This window comes from Odocoileus virginianus, chromosome 31, assembly GCF_023699985.2.
Source record: "Odocoileus virginianus isolate 20LAN1187 ecotype Illinois chromosome 31, Ovbor_1.2, whole genome shotgun sequence".
NCBI classification, from domain to species: Eukaryota; Metazoa; Chordata; class Mammalia; order Artiodactyla; family Cervidae; genus Odocoileus; species Odocoileus virginianus.
The window spans coordinates 34,234,971-34,258,764 of NC_069704.1; the positions used below are offsets into that span (position 1 = coordinate 34,234,971).

Sequence of the window (23,794 nt, forward strand, 5' to 3'; positions counted from 1 at the left end):
GTGTGTAATAACTTATTATTATCTTCCTAACGAGAGTTAGCAGTCAGGTAAAATTTCAGTGAATCTCCATAACTATTTTAACTAAAAGCCAAATCCACTACACCTGTGAAACCTGTTAGTTTTCAAAATAACTAATAAGGTAGATGATATTGATGATGATAGAGTAGCTAGCATTTACTGTGACTGCTACTTATCAGGCCCTCAGTTACATGAATGTCAACATCAGTCCTATTTTACAGGCAGAAAACTACACTTCAACAAGCTTATATAGCTTCCCCGAGGTCACAGGGCTGGTCAGGTAAACAACAGCCTGCAATGCTGTTTCCTACTTAAGGAAAAGTAACTAGAAATGTTAGATGGCTGACAGAAGGGAGAAAATCCAGACTATTTAAAATCCTCACTGTCTTTCCCTTGAGTAAAGGAGAGAAAGGAATGAGCATGTGCTGGGGAAAAATCAGTAATCTTTCTTGAGTAATTCCTGTGATAGCCCCTGATCTGAACATGCCTCGCGGATCACCTTCATTAATCCTCCTAGCAGCCCTGGGAGATAGGTCCTGCCTTTGCTCTGCTCATTTTACAGGCGTGGAAACTGAAGTCAGATAAATGGTACAGCTAGGATTAGAACCCAGAGGTTGTGCCTTTACTTTTACTTTCTGTAACTCCTCTAAGTTCTCCTTCATCAACCAGCAGCCAGCACTATGCAAGGCAGTTGATATACACAATCTCATTTCCTTGTCCTAACACCCATAGGAAATTTATTATCTCCATTTTCGGATGCCCTAGGGTTCCAAGTCGTGTAGTAGCTCCCAGTCACCCACAAAGCAAAGACAGACTTGTTTCCTTGCCTCAAATCTGTGCCAGCAAGTTTGTCCCCAAAGCAGACACGAAATCCAGGCTTATGAACAGCTCTTATCATTGAAGTCTCTTCCTCTGCTGTGGCTTCTGCCTGATTTATCAGTGTTTCTGGCATCTCATTGTGGAAAATCAATTCCTCTCTTCACACATATCTGCTGCTTTCTTTAGCTTCTTGTCACTGCCCAGACATGCATTCCTGATTCTTCAAACAAACAAGACAAATCTAAACAGGAAGGGTGTTCAAGGGCATCCAAGTGTTGTGCTACTGCTGTCGGGTCTATGAGCGCAGTGCCTAGGACAAGCACAAGCTTCTTGGGCAGTTTCTCCCAGAATCCTTGGCTTGGCTCTGCTTCTCTTTGTTTAATCCTCTTGAAATGTAGCCACACCTCTGGGTAGAACAGGGCAAGGTAAACAGAAGTGGCTGGGATAACATGGGATGCTGGTCCTGCTAGGTTCCTTCCCTCTAAGTAAAAGCTGAAGGTCCCCGAAGAAAGAGGATAAAAGAATCATACTTAAGATCTCTGAAAAGTAACTTAAAGAGTGGGAAAAACTTAAAGTAAGAAAAAAATTTTACATGCATGAGATACAAAATATTTTTTTATCATTAGTTATAGTTACTAAAAGGAAAGGAGACACTTCAAAACTATAGTGAAACTTGAGAATTAAGAGAATAACTCTCTGTGGAAAAGAACAGATAGAAGGGATGGTGGTGGTTTTGTTTCAGGTTTTTTATTTGCTTTTAGGAGTTTTCATTTTGTTTTTTTGTTGTTGCTTTGGGTTTTTTTTTGGGGGGGGGGAATGGGCTGTTTGTATAGAGTGTGCTATCAAGTCACATCATGTTGTCTTTATTTATAATGATAAGCACACAGATTTATCTATATTCCATCCAAATAGGCAAAGGGAGGTGTTCTCAATATCTAAGGCCTGGTCTACTGCCATGCCAGTGAGCCCACATTAATCTTTAAAATCCTTGATCTGTGTTCTGGCACAGTATTGATTCATTTGGCATGGGGAATTTCTGATTTGTTTTTCAGTATCCTAAAGATTTTCAGTAGTTTTTCAGGAACTGCTGTTGGTGGCTAGTGAGGCAAGGTCTACCAGGTACTGTCCCAGGGCCCCACCTCTGTGCAGCCTATCTTTTTATAAATGGGGATTCTGCTCAGAATTATATCAAAAAGGGAATTGCAAAGGGGTGAAAATATTGTGAATTTTTAGGAGTATTTTCCTTTCAAGTGTCAGGTTTAGAAATTGACTAACCCTGGTGAGAGGAGGAACTGTCCTGTTGAAACTGGAACTGATAACCTGTGGGTGGGGAGAGGGAGGCCCCTGGGAGATATCTAGCAGTGACCTCCCCCCACAGTGCATAGCTGGCTTCCCCATTCTCCCTTATCAAAAGTTATAGTCTGGTCTGTAGGGTACTTTTTTATATAATTGAGGTCATACTGCTTACATAAACTGCTTATTCTAGTAATCAATATATTGCAAGCTTTCCCCCACATCATTAAACTCCTAAGCATACATTTTAATGGATGTACAATATTCCATCACATGTATTTAATCATTTTCCCACTGGAAATTTAGATTGACTTTTTAAATTTCTTTTCGCTACAATAAATGACACTCTGATAAAAATCTCTGTCCATAAATCTTTGTCAACATTTCTCATTATTTCCTCAGGCTAAATTCCTAAAAGTGGAATCTTTGAGTCGACAGATATCATGCTATAAAACTCAATGTATTTTGCTCAACTTTTTTCCAGAAATGCTAGATCAATTTATATTCCCACAGTGAGATATAACAATGCATAATTTCAACTGACTGCTCTGCACATAATGTTTTGTTTTGTCAAGAGAAGAGGAAAAAAAAAGAATATTTTTATTAGAAAATTATCTTTTGCCCTCAGTAGCTATTTAAAGAAGAAAAATGCATACATGTATAATAATGGGAGGAAAAATTTTTTTCCTCTAAAAATGAAAATGAGAAAATGTACCAGCCAAGAAATAGAACTGAATGATAGTATATGGGGCACAGTTACTAATCAGCTGAAATATTTTCAAATATAGGAATTTTTCAATATTCCTAAAATATTGAAAACATTTTGCTCCCAGAACACTGACTCTGGGATGCAAGCACATTTCATGCTCAGAGGTATGAGTACAGGACTTTCGAAGTCTTGAGAGAGAGAATTAAATTATATTCAGATCCTACATTTGAAGCACGAGGTTAGAAGTAGGGGTACCAGCAGCTGTCCTCCTGGGAGACTGTCTTCTTAGTCAACCAATATTGGATGCTTAGGTTCAAATCATGGCTTTGCCACTTACTTTGTGAATTTGGTCAATTTGGTCAGTTACTCTTTCCAGGATGCTGTTTCCTTTTCTATCCAAAAAGGGACATTTTAGCATCCTTGTGAGGACAGAGATAATGCCGGGTGGTCCTCAGCACTTTGTCCAGAGCTGTGCTGTCCAATACAGTGATCTCATGTGGCTGCTGAGCATTGGCGATGCCACTGTTGTGCGGTCGGTAAGTCGTGTCCTGCTGTTTGCTGGACTGAGACGTGCTGTAAGAGTCCGTATGCACACCAATTTCAAAGGCTTCGTACCAAAAAGTATCTAAACTATTATTTTGATATTGTTACATGGTGAATGATACTAGTTTAGATATCTTGGCTTCAAATAAAACACATCATTAAATTTAATTTTACTTCTTTCACTTTTCAAATGCTTCCTTTTTGTTCTTTAATGTGGCTTGCACTTTATTTTTATTGGAAAGCACTGCTCTAGAACATAATAAAGATTCAAATATTTTTTTAAAGAAATCAAGGTGGGTTGTTTCTCCATCACAGAGTTGCCTGGGTATTGTTTTATTTTTGTGGGGTGGGGGAGGCATTCAGTTCCTAGGACGCTGTAGGACATTGGGCTGGGGTCCTCTGGCCTGGATGGTTTTGAATTGGCTAGGGTAAGGATGTTGTATATTATTTCATTGTTTGTCAGGGGAGTGAGTGGAGAGTTTAAAAATAGCATCCCCCTCCCTCCTCTGGCCCCAGGCTGATCCCTCCTGAGTTATTTCTGTTGGCTGCACTAGGAGCCTGACATTTGATTCATTCAGTGGGCCCTGCCTCGGTCCTTTAAAACAGAATGGACAGTTAGTGAAAGGTCAAAGCCACTATGGCTGGTGGTAGCTTCCCTGGGCCATGACAGGCCGAGGAGGCACGGAGAATTGAAGAAACAGTAATGGCAAAATGCTTGGTCAAGATCCAGACTCGGAGGGGTCTCCGCCTGCAGTTGGTGAACCACTGCAACAGCAATGTGTTTGTCCGTCTGCTGAGACACAGCTCCAAGATCACAGCCAGAAACACGGGTACGTGCCCTGCAGTGGGCTCTGGTCTGCACTCACCCGAGAATGCCAGAAGTCTGTGAAGGATGAAAAGGAGGAGGGAGAAAGGCAGGGAGGCAGGAAGGAGAGTGGGCAGGCCCTGAGGGGAAATGGGAGGGCTTCAAAAGGAGGTCCTGACACTCTCCTTAAGTGAAATGGTAGGAAGTCATCCTAAAGGCTAATGAATTACATGCTAGTCAGTAGCTCAGTTAGGAATGAGGCAGTGGTGGTGTGTCCAATCCCTCAGGAATGAGGGATGATTACAGAGACGGCAGGTTGGATGATCAAAATATGCTCTTCCCTCCTTTCATTGTTTAAAGGGTAAGATCTTTAAGTGCGCTTTCCTGGATGAGGCAAGACCCTCCTGTATCTTCAAAGTAGAGCTGTCCTAAAGTATGGTCCTGAAATATAGTATCAGTTAAAGAATTGGGATCAAACTGAGGTTCTGCCAGTTTCCTTTTCATTGAAAATATATTTTGTGGTCCTTGGAGAAAATGGGAATATATATGTATATATATATTATATATGGTTTTCACCAAATGATTAAAATTTTAAAAATCCTTGGAAATGTCTGGAATTGACCATACCTCATGCACATCTGTGGAAATCACTACTAAGTGAACTTAGTTGTATTTGTATAATGACAGATAATAGATGATGTGTTCTTATAAAAGATATTTTAAAGTATAATTTTATAGAATGTTTTCCTTGACCCTAATGTTCCTGATAGCCAATCTATGTACATTGACATGTAGAATGGATATAGGATTTTTTTTTTATCATAAGTGGGATTGTTCAATATATATTATAGTTCTCTTTTTTTCAATTTATCATATGGCATGAAGGACTTTCCATATCAATACATATTAACCTGTATCCTTTTAAAACTGGCTGAATAATATCTTATAGTAAAAACATATCATAATTTATTTAATCACCAAATTATTACTGGAAATTGGTATTTTCTGTTTAGTGGTTGTAACAGACAGTGCTGCCAAGGAATGTGCGTATACAAGTATTTCTCTATGACAGATTCTTAAAAGTATAACTGCTGATTTGACGGATATACACATTTTAAATTTTGATGGAAATGGGCAAACAAATTATCCTCTGAAAAACTAATACTCACTAAAAGGTGAGTACAAGAATGACTTCTTCCCCACATAAGCACTAACCCTGATGTGACCAATTTCTAAGACTGGGAAAAAAAATGAGATTTTATTATTTTAATATACCTGTTCCTTTTTACTTATAAAGGTGAGCATCTTTTCAGAGGATAATTATCCATGTGCATGTCTGCTTAGAATTACTTGTTTGTGCATTTCTGTTTCATTTTTGTCCTTCCATTATAGATTGTGGGAATTCTTATATTATCTTTTTTCTTCCTAATTTGTTCTTGACTTTTAATTTTGTTGTTGTTCAGTTGCTCAGTAGTGTCCAACTCTTTGTGACACCATGGGCTGCAGCACTCCAGGCTTCTTTAATTTCCATTGAGTCAGTGATGCCACCCAATTGTCTCATCCTCTGTCACCCCCTTCTCCTCCTGCCTTCAATCTTTCCCAGCATCAGGGTCTTTTCCAATGAGTTGGCTCTTCACATCATGTGGCCAAAATATTGGTGCTTCAGCATCTGTCCTTCCAATGAATATTCAGGACTTACTGCCTTTAGGACTGACTGATTTGATCTCTTTGCTGTCCAAGGGACTCTCAAGAGTATTCTGCAGCAACACAATTCAAAAGCATCAATTCTTCGTTGTTCAGCCTTCTTTATGGTCTAACTCTCCCATCCTTACATGACTCCTGGAATAGTTTTAACTAAATGGATCTTTGTCAGAAAAATGATGCCTCTGCTTTTTAATATGCTGTCTAGACTGATCGTAGCTTTTCTTCCAAGAAGCAAGCATCTTATAATTTCATGGCTGCAGTCACCATCTGCAGTGATTTTGGAGCCCAAAAAAGTAAAGTCTGTCACTGTTTCCATTGTTCCCCCATCGATTTGCCATGAAATGATGGGACAGATACCATGATCTTAGTTTTTTGAGTATTGAGTTTTAAGCCAGCTTTTTCACTCTCCTCTTTCACCTTTGGCTTTCGGGGTAGCTCAGCTGGTAAAGAATCCACCTGTAATGCAGGAGGCCCCAGTTTGGCTCCTGGGCCGGGAAGTTTCCCTGGATATGGGATGGGCTACCCACTCGAGTTTTATTGGGCTTGCCTGGTGGCTCAGACGGTAAAGAATCCGCCTGCAGTGCAGGAGGCCTGGGTTCAATCCCTGGGTTGGGAAGATCCCCTGGAGGAGGGCATGGCAACCCACTGCAGTATTCTTGCCTGGAGAATCCCCATAGACAGAGGAGCCTGGCAGGCTACAGTTGCAAACTGTCAGATGTGACTGAGTGACTAAGCACAGCTTTCACCTTCATCAAGAGGCTCTTTAGTTCTTCTTTGCTTTCTGCTATTAGAGTGGTGTCATCTGCATAGCTAAGGTTATTGATATTTCTCCCAGCAATCTTGATTCCAGCTTGAGCTTGAGTCCAGCTAGATGTAGCCTGGCATTTCACATGATGTACTCTGCATGTAAGTTAAATAAGCAGGGTGACAATATACAGCCTTGATGTATTCCTTTCCCAATTTTGAACCAGCCCATTTTTCCATGTCCAGTTCTAACTGGTGTTTCTTGACCTGTATACAGGTTTCTTAGGCAGGTAAGGTGGTCTGGTATTCCCATCTCTTTAAGAATTTTCCACAATTTGTCATGGTCCACTCAATCAAGGGCTTTAGAGTAGTTAATAAAGCAGTAGATGTTTTTCTGGAATTCCCTTGCTTTTTCTATGATTCAGTGGATGTTGGCAATTTGCTCTCTGGTTCCTCTGCCTTTTCTAAATCCATCTTGTACATCTGGAAGCTTTCGGTTCACATACTGTTGAAACCTAGCTTGAAGGATTTTGAGCTTTTAACTGATTTTAATGTTAACTTTGTAACATAGGTACTTTTCATATGCACAGACAATTTCTACATGTGCAGACTTCTTTTCTAAGTTTTATGTTTTGTCAGTATCCCTCATTCCAAGACTATAAACATGTTTCCTGTGTTTTCATCCTCAAAATTAATGTGTTAGCTTTAACTATGTGAAATTTCTGATAGTCAACTGCCTTTGACCTACAAAAATAGTGATTTCATGTGGTTTGATCTTCTTTGGAATTTTTAATATGTGTTTGACATGAAGTAGGGATATACTTTTTCTCCTTCCCAATTGGTTAGTGATTTTTCTCAGTTATTTATCATAACCTCTCACTATTTTCAAAGGTGTATTCCCGAATTGCATATTTTAGTCTTCGTGCTCCATTATGAGCAATAGTATAGTTTTGACATCAGATAGGTCAAATTCCCCCTTATGGATCTTTTTTCATCCAGAGTTTCTTGATAATCATGTGCACTTTCTCATTTGTCATTTGTGAAAATGTATTGAGATTTGTATTAAAATTGCAGTGAATTTTAATTAGAAGAGATATGGATCTTCAAAATAATTAAGTTCTCCTATTCAGGAACATTGTTATATTCCTTCATTTTTCCAAGGTATTCTTTTATGTTATTCAGCTATGTTTTAGTATTGTCTTCAGGCAAGTTTTGAATATTTCTTATGGATATCCTAGATATTACGTGCCTGTTCTAATTTGTGCATTTAGCTATTTTGAATGGGATTTTCCATCATCATATTTTTATATGGTCTTCATTGCTTTCAAGCTGAACACCTGACTGATTTCTAATTAATCCCCCTAGCTTCTTACTAGAATCTTTGCCTTTTCCTGTAGCTGATAGAGTAACCTAGAGATAGTCATAGTTTTGTGCCCTCCTTTCCAATATTTACACTTCTTATTTTCTGTCTTTATCATATTGCATTATTGAAGTTCACCACAATGATGCTGAAGTGCAGTGAGGGTTTTCTGTCATGTTCCTGATTTTGGTGTGATGATTGACTGTGATGACAGAGAGACCCATGAGATGGTGACAGCTGCATCAGTTAGGACACCATTAGCAGCAAGTAACTCTAACAAACTCTGGTTTAGATAATAAGGTGATTTATAATCCAAGACTGCACCAAGTCCAGGGTCAGGGAGGATTCCAGGACTGAGAAGCCAGGTTCATTTCATCTCTCTGCACTGCTCTTGTCAGTTAGCCAGAACTCCCCCTCAAACCATTTGCCATCAGCATCCTAGGATGGCTGCCAGAACTCCTGGTGTCTCCTTCACATACAATGTCAAGAGAAAGTCCATTATCTGTCCAGTATGTTCTTCTTAGAAGCAAGAAACCTTTCTCAGAACTTCCCCCCTCCCCAGGCAACTCTTCCCTTCATTTTTCATTTTCAGGCTTGGCTCACATGCCCACTTCCAAACCAGAGAGAATGAAATGACTGTAATTGGCTTAGACTAATTAGCTGGGAGAGAAATGGATGAGTCAGCCATGGAAACTATGAGATAAGCTTCTATGTAGGAGAGCTGAGAGAAGGTGAAACATCAAATCTTGAAGAATGAGTAGGCGCCATCGAGGTGCAGAAGGACTTTCCAGGGAAAGGCAGTTTGTGCAAAGTCAAGGAGGCATGATATAGTGTGACATATTTGGGCATCTGATTCGAACAGATGACTCATTGGAAAAGTCCCTGATGCTGGGAACGATTGAGGGCAGAAGGAGAAAAGGGCGTCAGAGGATGAGATGGCTGGATGGCATCACCGACGCAATGAACATGAACTTGGGCAAACTCCAGGAGATGGTGAGGGACAGGGAAGCCTGGCGTGCTGCAGTCCATGGGGTCACAGAGTTGGACATGACTGGGTGACTGAACAACGACAACAAAATAAATAGGAATGATGGTAATGTGTGGGGTAGAGGTGGCTTTATATACTAAAATGGAATTTAACTTTTATCCTGAAAGGCATGAAAAACCTTTTAAGAAGAGAATTCATACAACTAATTAGGCATTTTAAATTATTTTTCTGGCAATAATTCAGGAGTGAGACCGAGATCAGGGAAACCAGTGAGGAGGCCACTGCTCTTATGCAGTTGAGAAGTGGTAATCATGGCGTGATGGAGGGGTGGAGACTCCTTTGAAGGGAATGGCTATCCACCCCAGTATTCTTTGGGCTTCCGTGGTAGCTCAGATGGTAAAGAATCTGCCTGCAATGCAGGAGACCTGGGTTCAGTTCCTGGATCGGGAAGATCCCCAAAGGGAATGGTTACCCACCCAGTATTCTTGCCTGGGAAATCTCATGAACAGAGGAGCCTGGTGGGCTACAGTCCATAAGGTTGCAAAGAGTCAGACATGATTGAGTGACTAACGCTTTCACTTTTTTTCACTGTCTAGTATGGGCTGATGGAGAGGCAGGGACCACTTTGAAAGTGAATATAGTGGCAGAGTTTGTAGAAGCTGGTGACAGGTTAGGAGTGAGCAGTGAGTGAAAAGTTACGGCCAACCCTTAGATTGCTGATGTGGGCAGAGGGTGCCGCTCTTTATTAATACTATGTAGTAACTAGTGGAGGAAAAGGCTGGGGTGGGACATACATTGCTTGAATTTGGATATACTGAGGTTGATGATCCTACACTCAGGTGTGTGGTGAGTCTGCAGCTCACTGGATGGTTCTGAGTTGAGATGGATCAGAGATGCAGTAACATGTATTTCTCAAACTAAGTCATGTTCAAACATCTCGGGTCAAGTTAAACCAGTTTTTAAAAAAATAATTGTATGTATTTATTTTGACTGTGCTGAGTCTTCATTGCTGTGTAGGCTTTTCTCTAGTTGTGGTGAGCAGGGGCTAGTCTTCATTGCAGTGTATGGGCTTCTCATTGTGGTGGCGTCTCTTGTTATGGAGCATGGGCTCTAGGACATGCAGGCTTCAGTACCTGCGGTACATGGGCTCCGTAGTTGTGGCTCACAGGCTTGAAAGGCTTAGTTGCTCCATGGCAAATGGCATCTTCCCCGACCAGGCATTGAACCCATGTCTTCTGTATTGGCAGGTGGATTCTTTACCACTGAGCCCCCAGGGAAGCCCTAAACCAGTTACTGAGTTAAATAAAACAAAACTGGTTTCTTCTCCTTAAGACCTCTCAGATGTTTGAAAATGTAAATAGAAATGTTATTGAGTGTTTACCAAGTGCCAACCACTTCCCACATGTTTATTTATGACTCCTCTGTGCACAATATCCCCATACGATATGGCCTGAATTTTTCCCATTTTATAGATTTTACAGAAAAGAGTGACTTAGTAGCTTGTCCAAGGTTACATGACAATACAAGGCCAGGATTCAGATATAGAATATTTAAGACAGAGCTTGTACTCTCTTTAATCTCAGTTTATCGAGGCATAATTGCCAAAACTGAATGATATTTAAAGTATACATTGTGGCAATTTGATACACATTGTAAAAAGTTCCCCCTAATTGGTACATGCATTACCTCACACATTTATCTTTTTTTAAAATGAGAACACTTAAGTTCTACTCTCTCGCATGTCAATTATGTAAAACAGTATTATCAACCATAAAGATCATGTTTTACATTTGAACACCAAACCTTATTCATCTTCCAGCTGAAACTTTGTACCCTTTCCCCATTTCTCTCACCCCCTAGTCCATGGCAACCATTTTACTACTTTCTGTTTCTATGAGTTTGATTTTTCCTTTTCCTTCAGATTCTACATATAAGTGATACCATGGGGTTTTTGTCTTTCTCTGACTTATTTCACCCATCCATGCTGTCACAGACAGCAGGATTTTCTTCTTTCTTACGGTTGAATAATATTCCATCGTGTGCATATACTACATCTTCTTTATCCATTCATCTGTGCTGCGCTGTGCTGAGTCACTCAGTCATGTCTGACTCTTTGCAGCCCCATGGACTGTAGCCCGCCAGGCTCCTCTGTCCATGGGGATTCTCCAGGCAAGAATACTGGAGTGGGTTGCCATGTCCTCCTCCAAGGGATCTTCCCAATCCAGGGATCAACCCATGTCTCCCACATTGCAGATGGATTCTGTACCATCTGAGCCACCAGGGAAGCCCAAGAATACTGGAGTGGGTAGCGTATCCCTTCTCCAGGGGATCTTCCCAACCCAGGAATCGAACTGGGATCTCCTGCATTGCAGGCAGATTCCTTACCAGCTGAGCTACCAGGGAAGCCCATCCATTCATCTACTGATGGCCATTTAGGTTGTTTCCATATCTTCACTATAGTGAGTAATGCTGCAGTGAGCATAGAACTGCAGATTTCTCTTTGAGACCCTGTTTTCATTTCCTTTGGATATATACTCAGAAGTGGGGATTGCTGGATCATATTTAATTTTTGCTAGATTTAATAATTGCTAGATCATGTTTACTTTGGGGGAACCTCCGCACTTTTTTCCATAGTGGGTAAACCAACAGTGGACAGGAGTTCCCCTTTTCCTACATCCTCACCAACACTTGTAATCAGCAAAAACAAGACCTGGAGCTGACTGTGGCTCAGATCATGAGCTCCTTCTTGCAAAATTCAGGCTTAAATTGAAGAAAATAGGAGAAACCACTAAACCATTCAAGTATGACCTAGATCAGATCCCTTATGATTATACAGAGGAGGTGACCAATAGATTCAAGGGATTAGATCTGATCGACAGAGTGCCTGAAGAACTATGGATGAAGGTTTGTAACATTGTACAAACATTGGTGGTGACCAAACATTGGTCATTGGTGGTGACCAAAACCACCCCCAAGAAAAAGAAATGCAAGAAGGCAAAGTGGTTGTCTGAGGAGGCCTTACAGATAGCTGAGAAAAGAAGAGAAGCAAAAGGCAAAGATATACCCAAGTTAATGTAGAGTTCCAGAAAGTAGCAAGAAGAGATTAGAAAGTCTCTTAAATGAAAAATGCAAAGAAATAGAGGAAAACAACAGAATGGGAAAGACTAGGGATCTCTTCAGGAAAATTGGAGATGACAAGATACTTAGATTTCATGCAAAGATGGGTACAATAAAGGACAGAAATGGCAAGGACCTAACAAAAACAGAAGAGGTTAAGAAGAGGTAGCAAGAATACACATGAGAAATAAACAAAAATGTCTTCATGACCCAGATAACCATGATGGTGTGGTCACTCACCTAGAGCCAGACAACCTGGAGTGTGCAGTCAAGTGGGCCTTAGGAAGCATTACTATGAACAAAGCTAGTGGAGGTGATAGGATTCCAGCTGAGCTATTTCAAATCACAAAAGATGATGCTGTTAAAGTGCTGCACTCAATATGCCAGCAAATTTGGAAAACTCATCAGTGGCCACAGGACTGGAAAAGGTCAGTTTTCACTCTAATCCCAAAGAAAGGCAATGCCAAAGAATGTCCAAACTGTCCTACAACAATACTCATTTCATATGCTAGCAAGGTAGTGCTCAAAATCCTTCAAGCTAGACTTCAAATGTACATGAACCAAGAACTTCTAGACTTACAGGCTGTATTTAGAAAAGGCACAGAGAGAGATCAAATTGCCAACATCCACTGGATCGGAGAAAAAGCAAGGGAATTACAAAAAAAAATCTACTGCTGCTTCATTGACTATGCTAAAGCTTTTGACTGTGTGTTCATGACAAACTGTGGAAAATTCTTAAATAGATGGGAATACTAGACCACCTTACCTGTCTCCTGAGAAACTTGTATGCATGACAAGAAGCAGCAGTTAGAATTGGACATGGAATAACAGACTGGTTCAAAATTGGGAAAGGAGTACATCAGGCTGTATATTGTCACATTGTTTATTTAATTTATATGTAAGTACATCATGGGAAATGCCTGGCTGAATGAATCGCAAGCTGGAATGAAGACTGCTGGGAGAAATAACAACCTCAGATAGGCACATGATACTACCCTAATGGCAGAAAGCAAAGAGGAACTAAAGAGCCTCTTGAGGAGGATGATAATGCTGGCTTAAAACTCAGCATTCAAAAAACTAAGATCATGGCACCAAGCCCCATCACTTCATGGCAAATAGATGGGGAAAAAGTGGAAACAGTGTCAGATTTTATTTTCTTGGACTCCAAAATCACTGCAGCCATGAAATTAAAAGACACTCGCTCCTTGGAAGAAAAGCTATGACAAAACTAGACAGCGTATTAAAAGGCAGAGACATCACTTTGCAGACAAAGGTCCATATAGTCAAATCTATGGTTTTTCTAGTAGTCTTGTATGGATATGAGAGTTGACCATAAAGAAGGCTGATGCTTTTGAATTGTGGTGCTGGAAATACTCTTGAGAGTCCCTTGGACAGCAAGGAGATCAAACCAGTCAATCCTAAAGGAAATCAACCCTGAATATTCATTGGAAGGATTGATGCTGAAACTCCAATACTTTGCCCACCTGATGTGAAGAACTGATTCACTGGAAAAGACCCTGATGCTGGGAAAGACTGAGGGCAAGAGGAGAAGGGGGCAATAGAGGATGAGTTGGTTGGATGGCATCATCGACTGAATGGACATGAGTTTGAGCACACTCTGGGAGATAGCAGATGACAAACAGGCCTGGTGTGATGCAGTTCATGGGGTCGCAAAGAGTCAGACACAACTTAGCGACAAACAACAATAATATATAAACTAGATAAACCACAAAAACCTACTGTATAGCACAAGAAAACTATACTCAGTATCTTGTAATAACCTATAATAGAAGAGGATTTTAAATCATTTTGCTGTACATCTGAAACCAACACATTATAAATTAACTCACTCAGTTGTGTCCAACTCTTTGCAACCCCATGGACTGTAGCCCGTGAGGCTCCTCTGTCCATGGGATTCTCCAGGCAAGGATACTAGAGTGGGTAGCCATTCCCTTCTCCAGGGAATCTTCCCAACCCAGGGATCAAACCTGGGTCTCCTGCACTGCAGGAAGATTCTTTACCATGTGAAGCACCAGGGAAGCCCATAAGTCAACTATATTTCAGTAAAACTTAAAAAATAAAATAAAATATTGGCTATATTCCTGGTCTTGTACAATATATCCTAGTTGCTTATTTTATACCTAATAGTTTGTACCTTTTAATCCCCTACCTCTATGTTGCCCCTCCCTCTTCCCTTCCTTCCATGGAAACTGCTAGTTTTTTCTCTTTATCTGTGATTTTCCTTCTATTTGTTATATTTGCTGGTTTGTAGTGTTTTTTAGATTCCCCATATAAGTGATACTATACAGTATTTGCCTTTGTCTGACTTATCTCACTTAACATAATGCCTTTCAAGTCCGTCCATGTTGCTGCAAATGGCAAGGTTTTATTCTTTATGGCTTAGTAGTATTCCACTGTGTGTATACACAACATCTTCATTGTTCCAATACCTGTTGGTAGACAGGTTGCTTCCTTATCTTGGCGATTGTAAATAATGTTGCTGTGCACACTGGGGTTCATCTGTCTTTTTGAATTAATGTTTTTAGGTTGGTTGTTTTTTTTTTTTGATAGACTGAAGTTATTCAGATGTACACAGGAGTGGAATTTCTGAGTCATAAGGTAGTTCTATTTTTAGTTTTTTTTTTTTTTGAGGAATCTCCATATGGTTTTCCACAACCATAACTTTTTGATGAGATCTTGTACTCTTAACCTTAATAGTAATATCCAAAAGTGATAGTGTGCACAATTTTCCTAAACTAATTTCAAGGAAAAATGGGCAAGGACACTAGTGACTTGCAGAGCTGTACTGAGGAATGCTGCAGGAGATTGGTGGAGCCATGCATACGGTTGCGATTCCAACTGGCAGGGTTCAGTGTGACAAGAGCAGAGAGCTGAGCTACTACAAATAGACATGAAAAGACTGTGGGAAAGACAGAAGTAGCTTAGAATCATGAGATGGAAACCAAGAGAGTGTGGAGTCACAGAGGTACAGTGGCCAGTAGAAGGGCAGGAAAGAATGCACATTGTCTTCAGCAACATGCTAATCATTGAATACCGTGGTGAGAGACACTTTGGTGGTCTGGAAGGGGCAGTTGACTGTTGCAATGTAAGGACAAGGATTGATTCTCTTGAATTCTAGATATTGAAATCAAAATCATCGTAAGACAAAGGTTTCAAAATGTTCAGCTACTCTTATTAGAGGCATGAGCAAGACATTGGTGGGTGATAACAAAGGGAAGTGAGATTGGTGCTCATGGCTGGGAGGAACGTTAGGATTTCCTGTGAAGTGTGTGTGTGTGTGTGTGTGTGTGTGTGTGTGTGTGTGTGTAAGTTTCCATTCGTCTATACTTTCCTGAGTCACTGGGATGACTCTAATGGGTTTTAAATAGAATGAACAGGCAGCCTCCCAAGTTTAGTCAGAGGCATCAGGTACATTTCTAGTGTGAGATATTTTGCAGTGCCCATGCCTGAAAGTGAAAACTCTCCTCTGAGAATGTACAAGTCATCCCCAGGATATTTTCTTTTAAACCTATGTGACACAAGCTTCACTTGAAGGATTAGACTTTATCCCCAACAAAGGGAAGATAAAAGAGTCACATAGGAGGTTTATGACATAATGTGTTACTACAGTTGGAAGTCTGCATGCTACTTAATGTGGATAGAAAACATTTTACGGACTGATAGCACGTGCAGAATAAAATAAACTTGAAGGTTTATTTCTAATCTAAACCACTAATCCCCCTAACAGTAAGTGGTTTAATTTATTTATTTTGCTTCTCTCCTGGCCATGATACAATCACAGGAGCTGTGACATAGAAACATAATTAGGTGACTATAAAATCTACCAGGCAAATTTTTTGGGGGTAAAATAGGCATTTTAATGCTGCTAGGACAGCAGGCAATAGGAACTAAACCAGGCAAATAGGGACGAGGGCTCACCTTACATATAATGATACTGTGGTTTCAGCAAATGAAATTGGCCAATAACATGGAAGATTCTTCCTCTTTTATTGAGAAGCGAGGGTCCCTCTGGGCCTCCCAGATTGCCTTCTCTTCAGGAATGTAACTCAGACCATGGTGGTTACTCCAAAGCTTTGGAGTCAGACAGGCTTGGGTACAAACTCCTGCTGTGTTGTTTCCTGGAGTCATGACCTTATACAAGTTACTTAACCTCTCTGAGCCTCAGTTTCCTCACCTCCTTTTATGAATATCACATGATCACAGGCCTAAAATGTCTAGCCCTGTAAAAATTAAGGTGGTTCCACACCATCCAGTGTGGAACGTGAAATTTTTTTTTCTTTTTAGTGCCCTTGTCTTTTTCCCTCTTCTGCAATGTTCTATAGATACAGCAGAAATATCTGTTTGTTATATGCAGGTGATTGGTGCTTTCAGGGAAAGCGCATGTATAGTTTTAAGTGGGACATTTTATTGAGACCCAGACTCAGATCAAGCCACAGAATGCTGGAACTGGGAAGGGTGTGGTCAGTTTTTAGGTTAAAAAGTCCAAGACTCATAGACATATCCAAGGACACAAAGAAAGTTGGGCGAAATGGAATCTAGGTCCCCAGAATTCCAGGCTATAGCTCCTTCCACTTCACCCTATTTCCTAGAAGTGGAGTGATGACCTCTTTCCTTCTCTCACACTCTTCCTTCACTCCTTTCTCCCTACCCTCAATGCAAGAGTACAGGACACGTCCCAGAGCCAAGATGGTGATACTGATCAACATAAGGAGGTCAGTCAGAAGTTAGCTCACCACAGCAAGGATGGTTCCAGTTAATAGGCAGCAAACATGTGACCTTTGTAGAGACCTGAGAGTTTTGTGAGTTCTTAAGCAGTGATTGTCAGTCCTTTCAGATTCAGTGTCTCCACGTAATAACAAAGATCTTAATATCCTCTCTACCATCCTGAAATGAAACTCAAGAGAAAATTCAGTCTACTTACACATAACTTTAAAAGTCAAAATAATGCTCTAACTATAATGTCATGGGAAATTATAAGTAATTTACAATAAAAAAAATCAAGTCTTTCCAAATGTTTTTCTCTTTATTTATTTCTGGCTGTAGGGGTCTTTGTCGCCACGCGTGGGCTCTAGTTGTGGTGTGCAGATTTCATTGCAGTGCCTTCTCCTGCTGTGAAGCATGGGCTCTAGGACATGTGGGTTTCAGTAGTTGCAGCTCACAGACCCTAGAGCTCAGGCTCAGTAGTTGTGGTACATGGCTTGGTTGCCTATAGCATGTGGAATCTTCATGGACCAAGGATTGAACCCGTGTCTCCTATATTGGCAAGCAAATTCTTAACCACTGGATCACCAGGGAAGTCACAAAGGTTTTTCTTAAGCATGAGTCACCAAGAGGCAGAATTAAGGAGTGGGACACTAGCTCTTCTGTGAATGTAATTCCGCCACTCAACAGATGCAGAAATCTGTGCTACTGTGTAGGCCTCTTGGACACCTTAGTCCTTCCGGACAGCATGGTGTGATGTTCTGAACAGATAAACAACTCTTGGCAAGATACTTCCTTCAGTTTGCCCAGTGTGGTTGTATGCGTGAAAAATTCAAAGTATGTTAAAATCTTATCCAGATGTTTTAAGTTTAAATGTAAAACACAGGTGGGTTCTAGATTCAGATCATTCTAAATAGGTTTCTCACCTACATATATAATATTTAATAGGACACCTAAAAGTCATGTAGGATGCAAAATAATTCCTTGTGGGGCCATCCTATGCATTTTTTGGATGTCTGATGTCCTTGACACCCACCCACTAAATGATGCTGACCCTGCCAATCTTTGTGACCCTCCCTGCCAGGTGGTGGTACCGCTTTCCTTGTGTTCCTGTTCTGCAGGTTTAGGGGGCATTCCATAGTTGGGTATCATTATAGGGTGACTTGGGGTGCCACAGAGGGAACCAGAGTGGTGGGTCCCAAAGATGCCGTTTGCCAAAGCCTTCATCATAGAGAAAGGCCCAATGTTCCCAGGGTGAGGACTATGTGGTCATGGCAGAGGGGAGCAAGCAACAAGGCTGAAAGAGTGTCTCCTGCAAAGTGAGTCAGTTTGGTTTCAGCCAAATGTCAGCAGCAACAATCGTAAGTTCCAGATAGGAAAGGCATTGCCAAAGGGGTGTAAAGTTATCCCAGTAATCCAAAGTCTTGGCTAAGGAAGTTAGTGTGGATAAACGCAAATAACAATATTCTGATATTGATATTGCCCAGGGCTTCCTCACATTTCTACGTACTTTTGAGCCTTTCCACAAACTCATGAGATAGGTAGGGGTTCCTATTATCTTCATTTTAAGACATCTGCTCTGGTGACACCCGATACTGCGCTGTTTCATTCATAAAGATCATCACACACAGGCAAACTAGATAAGGACCATTAGCCATTGTACAGCCATGAGCTGTTTTGTACCATACAAGTTGCTGGTAATTGCAGCTGTGGTCTTTGGACTCTGTCACAAATATGCTCAGTGTTATAGAGAGCTGATTTCTGAATGTATATGTCAGCAATGCTTATTCCACTTTTACCTGCTAATAATTTTGCCGCTGTACTAAAAAAGGTCTCTATGTTTTGCCTTTGCAATAAGATAAAGAACAGTATTTTCAGCAACAGCATCTGTCAGCAGCCGGCTGAGTAGGCTGTGTTGTGGTACATGGGGTGTCTTTAGGAAGTGCCACCACACTGGGATCATGTGAAAGGTGTTGACTGCCATGAGCGGTGCACAACCTGCTTGACCACACACAGCGGGCACACTGCCTGTCCATCATCGATGGCCAGTCTTCTCCTTCAGCATCTTTTGATTCTTGCTATTTCACCTCATAAAGCATTTCTTCAAGTTGAATAATGATGGTAATGATACAAAAACAGTTATATTACTATATGAAAATATAATTACAGTAGTCAACATTTATTGTTTCCTATGTGTCAGAACTTCTAACTGGGCTGCATAAGTATATAAATGTGAAAGCTATTTCCTTTTCCTTAATCATTGTTTTATCACTTCTAGAAAAAGTTTTCAGCCATTAAGCTTTGTGGATACACCCAGGAGGCTTCTCATTTATAGATGAAGTAAAAGAAATTTAATGAAACAATGTAGGTCGTCTTACTAATTTAACACGTCTGCTTCTTTGGATGTTGTTAGAATTTATTTAAAAAGGGCATGTAGGAAAGAAACTTTAAGCATCTATCATATAAAGAAAATTAAGAAAATATGGATAACTAACTATAATGCAATTTTCCTTGTACTCCATATTAGTGGATTTGTAAGAAAACTAATCTACATGTTTATAAAATGATACTGCTTCATAACAGACCAAATGAACATATTGCTTGGTATAGATCAATGTAACCTAATGTTCTCTGGTAAGACACTAACATCTAATTCCTACAACTTTTTTGATACAGATAGCACTTATGCACCCATAATTTTGTCTAGCCCTCACCCAGCCTTATGAGGTAGGAGTTACTCTTGTTTTGTGGTTAAGCTCCGTCAACTTTTTAAATTTTTTATTTTATATTGGAGTATAGTTGATTTACACTATTGTGTTAATTTAAGGTATACAACAAAGTGATTCAGTTACACAACAAAGTGATTCAGTTACACACACACATACTTGTATCTATTCTTTTTTCAGTCTTTTCCCATATAGGTTATTATAGAATATTGAGTAGAGTTCCTTTTGCTATAGAGTAGATCCTTGCTATTTGTCTATTATATATATAGTAGTTTGTATCTGCTAATCCCAACTTCCTAGTTTATCCCCCACCCCTGCATTGACCTTTGCCCTCTGGTAACCACAAGTTTGTTTTCAGTCTTTGAGTCTGTTTCTGTTTTGTAAATAAGTTCATTCGTATCATTTTTTATTCCACATATCATAGGGGTATCATATGTGATATCATAAGTGATATCATATGATATTTGTCTTTCTCTTTATGACTTCCTTCACCTGGTATGATAATCTCCAGGTCCATCCATGTCCATCCAAATGGCATTATTTCATTTTATGAGTAAAATTCCCTTGAATATATGTACTATATCTTCTTTATCCATTCATCTGTCAATGGAAGTTACTGAATAGTTAAAGTCTCATAAGTGGCAGAGCTTGGCTGTCCAACCTTTGGTCTACTTTCCACTCCACCCCACTACCTTAAAATGTGAGCACAGAGATGAGGGGGAAAGTATTATGAAACTCCAGCACATCTAATGCTAGTGGTCAGAAAAACTATGACAGGGAAGAAAGCATTTATTTCCATGCCTACCTCCTCCTTTCTACAAAAATAAGTGAATACTTTTGTTGTTGAAATCAAACTACTGGAGCACTTAGGTGACTGAAACATCAGGAAGCTAGCTGATTCTATCATTGCATTTATCTAGCAGCATTTATAGACAGAAGCCTTGTCCTTTGGTCACAAAGTTGTGTCCGACTCTTTGCAACACCATGAACTGTAGCATAACAGGCTTCCCTGTCCTTCACTATCTTGCAGAGCTTGTTCAAACTCATGTCCATGGAGTCGGTGATGCCATTCAACCGTATCATCCTCTGTCACCCCCTTCTCCTCCTGCCTTCAATCTTTCCCAGTATCAGAGTATTTTCCAGTGAGTCGGCTCATTGCATCAGGTGGGCAAAGTATTGGAGTTTCAGCATCAATCCTTCCAATGAATATTCAGGGTTGATTTCCTTTCAGATTGACTGGTTTGCTCTCCTTGCTGTCCAAGGGACTGTCAAGACTATTCTCCAGCTCCACAGTTCAAAAGCATCAATTCTTCAGCACTCAGCCTTCTTTATGTCCAACTCTCACATCCATACATGACTACTTGAAAAAAACCACAGCTTTGAGTATATGGACCTCTGTTGGCAAAGCGATGTCTCTTTTTCATATGCTGCCTAGGTTTGTCATAGCTATTTTTCCAAGGAGCAAGTGTCTTTTAATTTCGTGGCTGCAGTCACTGTCTACAGTGATTTTGGAACCCAAGAAAATAAAACCTGTCACTGTTCCCACTTTTCCCCCCGGCTGTTTGCCATAAAGTAATGGGACTGGATGCCATGATCTTCATTTTTTGAATGTTGAGTTTTAAGCCAGCTTTTTCACTCTCTTTCACCCTCATCAAGAAGCCTTTTAGTTCCTCTTCACTTTCTGCCATTAAAGTGGTATCATCTGCATATCTGAGTTTGTTGATATTTCTCCCAACAATCTTGATTCCAGCTTATGATTCATCCAGCCCAGCATTTCCCATGATGTACTCTGCAAATAAGATAAATAAGCAAGGTGACAATATACAGCCTTGACATACTCCTTTCTCTATTGGTTTAATAGATTGAATCAATCTATTGTTCCATGTCTAACTGTTGCTTCTTGTCCTGCATACAGGCTTCTCAGGAGACAGGTAGGGTGGTCTGGTATTCTCATCTCTTTCAGAATTTTACAGTTTGTTGTGATCCACACAATCAAAGGTTTTAGTGTAGTCAATGAAGCAGATTTTTTTTAGAATTCCTTTGCTTTTTCTATGATCCAGCAGATGTTGGCAATTTGATCTCTGGCTCCTCTAGCTTTTCTCAGTCCAGCTTGTACATCTGCAAGTTCTTGTTTCACATACTGATGAAGCCTAGCTTGAAGGATTTTGAGCATTACCTTGCTAGCATGTGAAATGTGTGCAATTGTGTGGTAGTCTGAACATTCTTTGACATTGCCTTTCTTTGGGATTGGAATGAAAACTGACCTTTTTCAGTCCTGTAGCCACTGCTGAGTTTTCCAAATTTTCTGGCATATTGAGTGCTGAATTTTAACAGCTGTATCTTTTAGGATTTGAAATAGCTCAGCTGGAATTCTATCACCTTTACTAGCTTTGTTCATAGTAATGCTTCCTAAGGCCCACTTGATGTTGCACTCCAGGTTGTCTGGTTCTAGGTGAGTGACCACACCATCACAGTTATCCAGATCATTAAACCTTTTTTTGCATAGCGTACTCTTGCCATCTCTTCTTAATCTCTTCTGCTTTTGTTAGGTCCTTGCCATTTCTGTCCTTTATTGTGCCCATCTTTGCATGAAATATAAGTACCTTGTTATCTCCAATTTTCTTGAGATCTCTAGTATTTCCCATTCTGTTGTTTTCCTCTATTTCTTTGCATAATTCACTTAAGAAGGTTTTCTTATCTCTTCTTGCTATTTTCTGGAACTCTGCATTCAGTTGGGTATATCTTTGCCTCTCATTTCTCTTCTTTTCTCAGCTATTTGTAAGTCCTCCTCAGACAACCACTTTGCCTTCTTGCATTTCTTTTTCTTGGAGATGGTTTTGGTCACCACCTCCTGAACAATGTTACAATCTTCCATCCATAGTTCTTCAGGCACTCTGTCTACCAGATCTAATCCCTTGAATCTACTGGTCACCTCCACTGTATAATCGTTAAGGGATTTGATTTAAATCACACCTGAATGGTCTAGTGGTTTTCCCTACTTTCTTCAATTTGTGCCTGAATTTTGCAATAAGGAGCTCATGATATGAGCCATAGTCAGCCCCAGGTCTTGTTTTTGCTGACTGTATGCTGACTTCTCCATCTTCGCCTACAAAGAATATAATCAATCTGATTTCAGTATTGACCATTTGGTAATGACCACGTGTAGACTTATCTCTTGTGTTGTTTGTTGGAAGAAGATGTTTGCTATGACCAGTGCTTTCTCTTGGAAAACTCTGTTAGCCTTTGCTGTGCTTCATTTTGTATTCCAAGGCCAAACTGGCCTGTTACTCCAGGTATCTCTTGACTTTTTACTTTTGCATTCCAGTCCTCTATGATGAAAAGGACATCTTTTTTTGGTGTCCTAGAAGGTCTTCTAATCCTAGAAGGTCTTGTAGGTTCATAGAAATGCTCAATTGCAGCTTCTTCGGCTTTAGTGGTTGGGGCATAGACTTGGATTGCTGTGTTGTTGAATGGTTTGCTCTGGAAATGAGCAAGATCATTCTGTCGTCTTTGAGATTGTACTTAAGTACTACTGCGTTTCAGACTCTTTTGTTGACTCTGATTTTTATAGGCCTAAAAATACTCACGGGTGCATTTTGTGTAGACTGCACAGATGTTCTTAAAAATGTGGATAATAAAGCTTTCAGACAGAGCTCAATATGGTCCATTTTTTCCCAGTCACCACCACTCCCCACCATCCCATACCTGGCCCTTACTCATTCATGTTAAGCACCTGCCTGCTCTGTATAGGTTTGACTTTTGTGGCCCTGGATTAATGACCATGATTATGTCTCCCCCAGAAACCAATACTTCATTTTGCCAGTGGTCTCTTTTTCATCCTTTGATCCTAGATTTCTCAGAAGAAAAATAAATAAGGAAAGAGGAATAGAGGGTGATGGGGAGACAGACTGAAATTTTACATAGTGTCACTGAGAAAGTGACATTTAACAACCTATAAAAAAGGGGAGAGTGTGTGAACCTGGCTGGGGGAAGAGTACTCCAAGCAGAAGGAATAGCAAGAAAGAGCACATGTGAGGGACAGCCAGTCCTCTGGGCTGGACTGAGGTGAACAAGGGGAAGGGTCCTAGGATAACAAGGTCACCTCAGCGGTTAGGAGAGGAGAGGAGGGCTCACTGCATGGGGCCCTAGACACCCCTGCAAGGACTTGGCTTATAATCTGAGGAAGATAAAAAACCACAAGAGGACCCTGAGCAGTTGCGTGACATGATCGAATCCACACTGCTTT

The 23,794-nt window shown here is 40.4% G+C and overlaps 1 protein-coding gene and 1 long non-coding RNA gene across 10 annotated transcripts in view; one reads left to right on the forward strand and one right to left on the reverse strand.

Annotated features, from left to right (window-relative positions):
* FRMD3 (FERM domain containing 3) overlaps nt 1-23,794 on the forward strand; it is a 329,624-nt gene that overhangs the window by 281,173 nt on the left and 24,657 nt on the right. The window contains exon 1 of one of the 8 annotated variants that reach the window (XM_070459586.1): nt 4,056-4,212. The exons of the other annotated variants lie outside the window; for them this stretch is intronic. Coding sequence (XP_070315687.1) covers nt 4,086-4,212 — 127 coding nt within the window. The 5' untranslated portion in view covers nt 4,056-4,085. Of the gene's footprint in view, nt 1-4,055; nt 4,213-23,794 lie in introns of those variants that run through there. 8 annotated transcript variants of the gene reach the window in all.
* The window catches only part of LOC139032449 (uncharacterized), a 118,932-nt gene that overhangs the window by 29,871 nt on the left and 65,267 nt on the right, over nt 1-23,794 (reverse strand). The window lies entirely within an intron of this gene.